The following is a 3288-nucleotide window of genomic DNA, read 5'->3' as shown; positions in this document are numbered from 1 at the left end:
CGTGTCAGCATTTTGAAAACCCTAACTTAACTCTGGTGCCATGTCACATATAGAAATTTTTTGATATTTGCAACCATAGTAAAACAAAGACTTATATTTTTGATATTTATTTTATATATTTAAATGCCATTTAACAAAGAAAAATCAACCAAAAAATGAGTTCATAGGTTCGCCATCACTGCTCTAGGCCCTCACAGCCGCTGTGGCTTTGTCCAGATGGATGTCCGGAAGACGTCTGCTCTAATTAGCATATTATCCTTTTATTAGTATAGATACTAGAAGCCCAGTGCATGAAATTCATGCATGGGAGTTGGGGGGTCCCTCAGCCTGGCCTTTACCCTCTCGCAATCTGGGACCCCTCGGGGGATGTCCAATTGCTGGTTTAGGCTCGACCCTGCCCGCAGGGATTGGGCCTAAACCGGCAGTCAGACATCCCTCTTGCAATCTGGGACCACTGGTTCCTAACTGCTCACCTGCCTGCCTGCCTCATCTCCCCTAACCACTTGCCTGCCTGCCTGATCACCCCTAACTGCTCGTCTGCCTGTCTGATCGCCCCTAACTGCTCACCTGCCTGCCTGATCACCCCTAACTGTCTCTGCTTCAGCCCCTGTCGTGATGGCTTCGTCCAGAAGGATGTCCGGAAGGTCGTTTGGCTGCCCAGTCTAATTAGCATATTATGCTTTTATTATAGATATCCATTATTCTATCTGTTCATTTTCTTACCATGTTAATCAAATGGAGCAAATATATATAAAAACATATACAAACTTGTCATATGCATATATGTGTGACCCTTTACACAAGTGGCCACTCCATCCCATGATGTGGTGAGACACACGTGCAGCAGGAGGTGTGGTGTTGCCTGACATGCACTCCCCCCTGGTGTGCACATGGCGCCAGGAAAAGTGTCACTCAAAGACACTGCACCCGTATCAAGACAGAAAGATTAAACCTGACCAAGTGTCAGAACACAGTTTGTTCCAAACCTAAAACAAAGTAGCTAATTACAATATGCATTCAGTGATTTCAGATTCTCTTAGAATTACCAGTCTCTTTGGGAAATCGACAGAAATGCTTTGTTTGGTAATTTTAATATGTCGTGTTAACAAGCAATCCTTTAATTAACTTTAAAATTAACTGTGTTAAACATTTAAAATTATTGAGTTAAAAAACACACACATTAGTTTTTGTTTTTAACCTCAAAAGCCCCCTCTTTATAAGGGCATGTCTGAGTTGCCATTGGCAGGTGGGCCTCCGTATTGCCAGGGAGATGTTTCCTTCCTGTGGCTGTAGCCTCAACTCCTCTCGTTTATGCTCTGGGCTGTGTTCATTCAATAAATGTCCTCGAGTGATGCTGACAGCTGCCTCCAGTCTTGCGCCAGGCACCCAGGCAGGTGGGGTGACCATCTCTGCACTCCCCGGCCTCACCCTTGGTTACTCGCAGGGAGGGTGGCACCTGGTCACACTTACCTGCAGCTACGGCGGCTCCGCCCCTTCGTTTCATTATTAGACTCTGGAGGGATGGAACAGCTGTGTCTTCAGCTCTCACCCTTATTCGCCAGGAAGTACAGGAGAATTATGACATCTGATAGGGAGAGAGATGCTTTAACCAAAGACAGGAGTGTCTCAAAGACAATGATCTCAATCGATGGTTTCACTAAGTTGCTGATGATCTTGAAGGTGGTCTGTGGGATCCTTGGCTACCAAAACATTGTTCATCGTGGATGATGGTGACAGTCCACATACGTTGACATTTTACTTATAGTTTTACCCTTTGGGCAAAATAGTACCGTGAGTCAATGCTTGTGAGTTGTGTGTAGGTTTTTGGTTTATCTATTTTTATACAATTAAGTAGAAGCTCATGGGGGAGGTGGTTTAAGGGAACTCACTGACCCTAAAACTGTCTTTCTTGACACATATTTGTTGAGTGCCGGCTAGGGGGTGACTGGGTGCTGGGGATATAGCGATAAGGGATTCGTAAAGAGCAAATGCACGTGACAGGCAGCGTGGCCAGGTCGCACTCGGGCGTGTCTTGGCAGAGATTGTCTGGGCTGTATCCTCACACGCAGCTCCACTGCGGGAGCCCTGGGCAAGCTTCAGTGTGAAGTGGGGTGGCAGTGTGTAGCTCGCAGAGCACTTGTGAGGGATGGAGGAGGTCATGCCACTGCCACACGCAGCCCCATGTCTGGCCGAGCCAGGCCCCGTTGCTAGCTGCACTCGTTCTTTTCTGGAAGATTACCCTGTGTGTTCATCCATGGCTGCTGTCTGACCATCACAGTTCCATGCCGTGCAAGTCCAGAGTGAACACGGCACCTGCTTGTTGGTGTGGAAGTCAAGTGTGCGCGTTCCTGTTCTCCCTTTTAGCAGGAGTGGTGGACGATCCCTGCGTGGGGGCCGACTGTCCCAACCGGACCTGTGAGCTGGACAACGGCGGGGAGCTGTGCGGCTGCATCGAGCCTCCCCCCTACGGGAACAGTGAGTGACACCTGCCCCCCCACGTGAACAGTGAGTGACACCTGCCCCCCCACGTGGACAGTGACACCTGCCCCCCCACGTGAACAGTGAGTGACACCTGTTCCCCCCACGTGAACAGTGAGTGACACCTGTTCCCCCCACGTGAACAGTGAGTGACACCTATTCCCCCCCACATGAACAGTGAGTGACACCTGCCCCCCCCCACGTGAACAGTGAGTGACACCTGCCCCCCCCCCCCCTGAACCGTGACTGAAGGACGTTTCCCCCATTAACAGTGAGTGATACCTGTCCCCCCCCTTGCGCACTGTAAGTGACACCTGCCACCACCCCACCCTACAGGGCCCGGTAGGAAGGGTCTACCACCCCATAGTGGAGGTCTTGGACTGCCGGTGCCTCCTCCCTGTGGGTTACAAACCCAAAGGGAAATATTGAAAGCAGGTCCTTCATAGGGGCAGCAACAAGACCTGGGAGGCTATTGATGCTGGCTTCCCGCCCACCCCATCTCTGCAGCACATTATAAAAACGCAGTGATCGTTAGGCATCAAGCCCAAGTAGAGAGCTGCTCCTTGGACCGCGTGGGTGTCAGCGGAACTGCTGATCGAAAGTAAATACTAACAGAACCGTGGGTTAAGAATCAGTCATTCGTTGGCAATACCTTCAGGACCGGTGTCTCCGGAGAACTCGGAGACAGGAGGGCCAGGGTTCGTCTAACACAAATGTGAGAGATTGGGGGAATGCGGGAACCTGGGCGGTTGTACGCTCATCTTAGGCGGCTCTTGCTCCAGGTTCCCCGGATTTCTCAGGAAACAGCTT

General features: G+C 50.3%; 1 protein-coding gene across 1 annotated transcript in view; it reads left to right on the top strand.

Moving 5' to 3' along the window:
* TECTA (tectorin alpha) overlaps positions 1-3288 on the top strand; it is a 107428-nt gene that overhangs the window by 78663 nt on the left and 25477 nt on the right. Inside the window, 1 exon segment of the mRNA XM_023744715.1 lies at positions 2279-2475. Within this exon segment, the coding sequence (XP_023600483.1) occupies positions 2279-2475 (197 nt within the window).

This window comes from Myotis lucifugus, unplaced genomic scaffold (genome assembly GCF_000147115.1).
Source record: "Myotis lucifugus unplaced genomic scaffold, Myoluc2.0 scaffold_484, whole genome shotgun sequence".
In the NCBI taxonomy this organism is placed as follows: domain Eukaryota; kingdom Metazoa; phylum Chordata; class Mammalia; order Chiroptera; family Vespertilionidae; genus Myotis; species Myotis lucifugus.
This window is presented reverse-complemented; position numbering and strand designations above follow the sequence as displayed.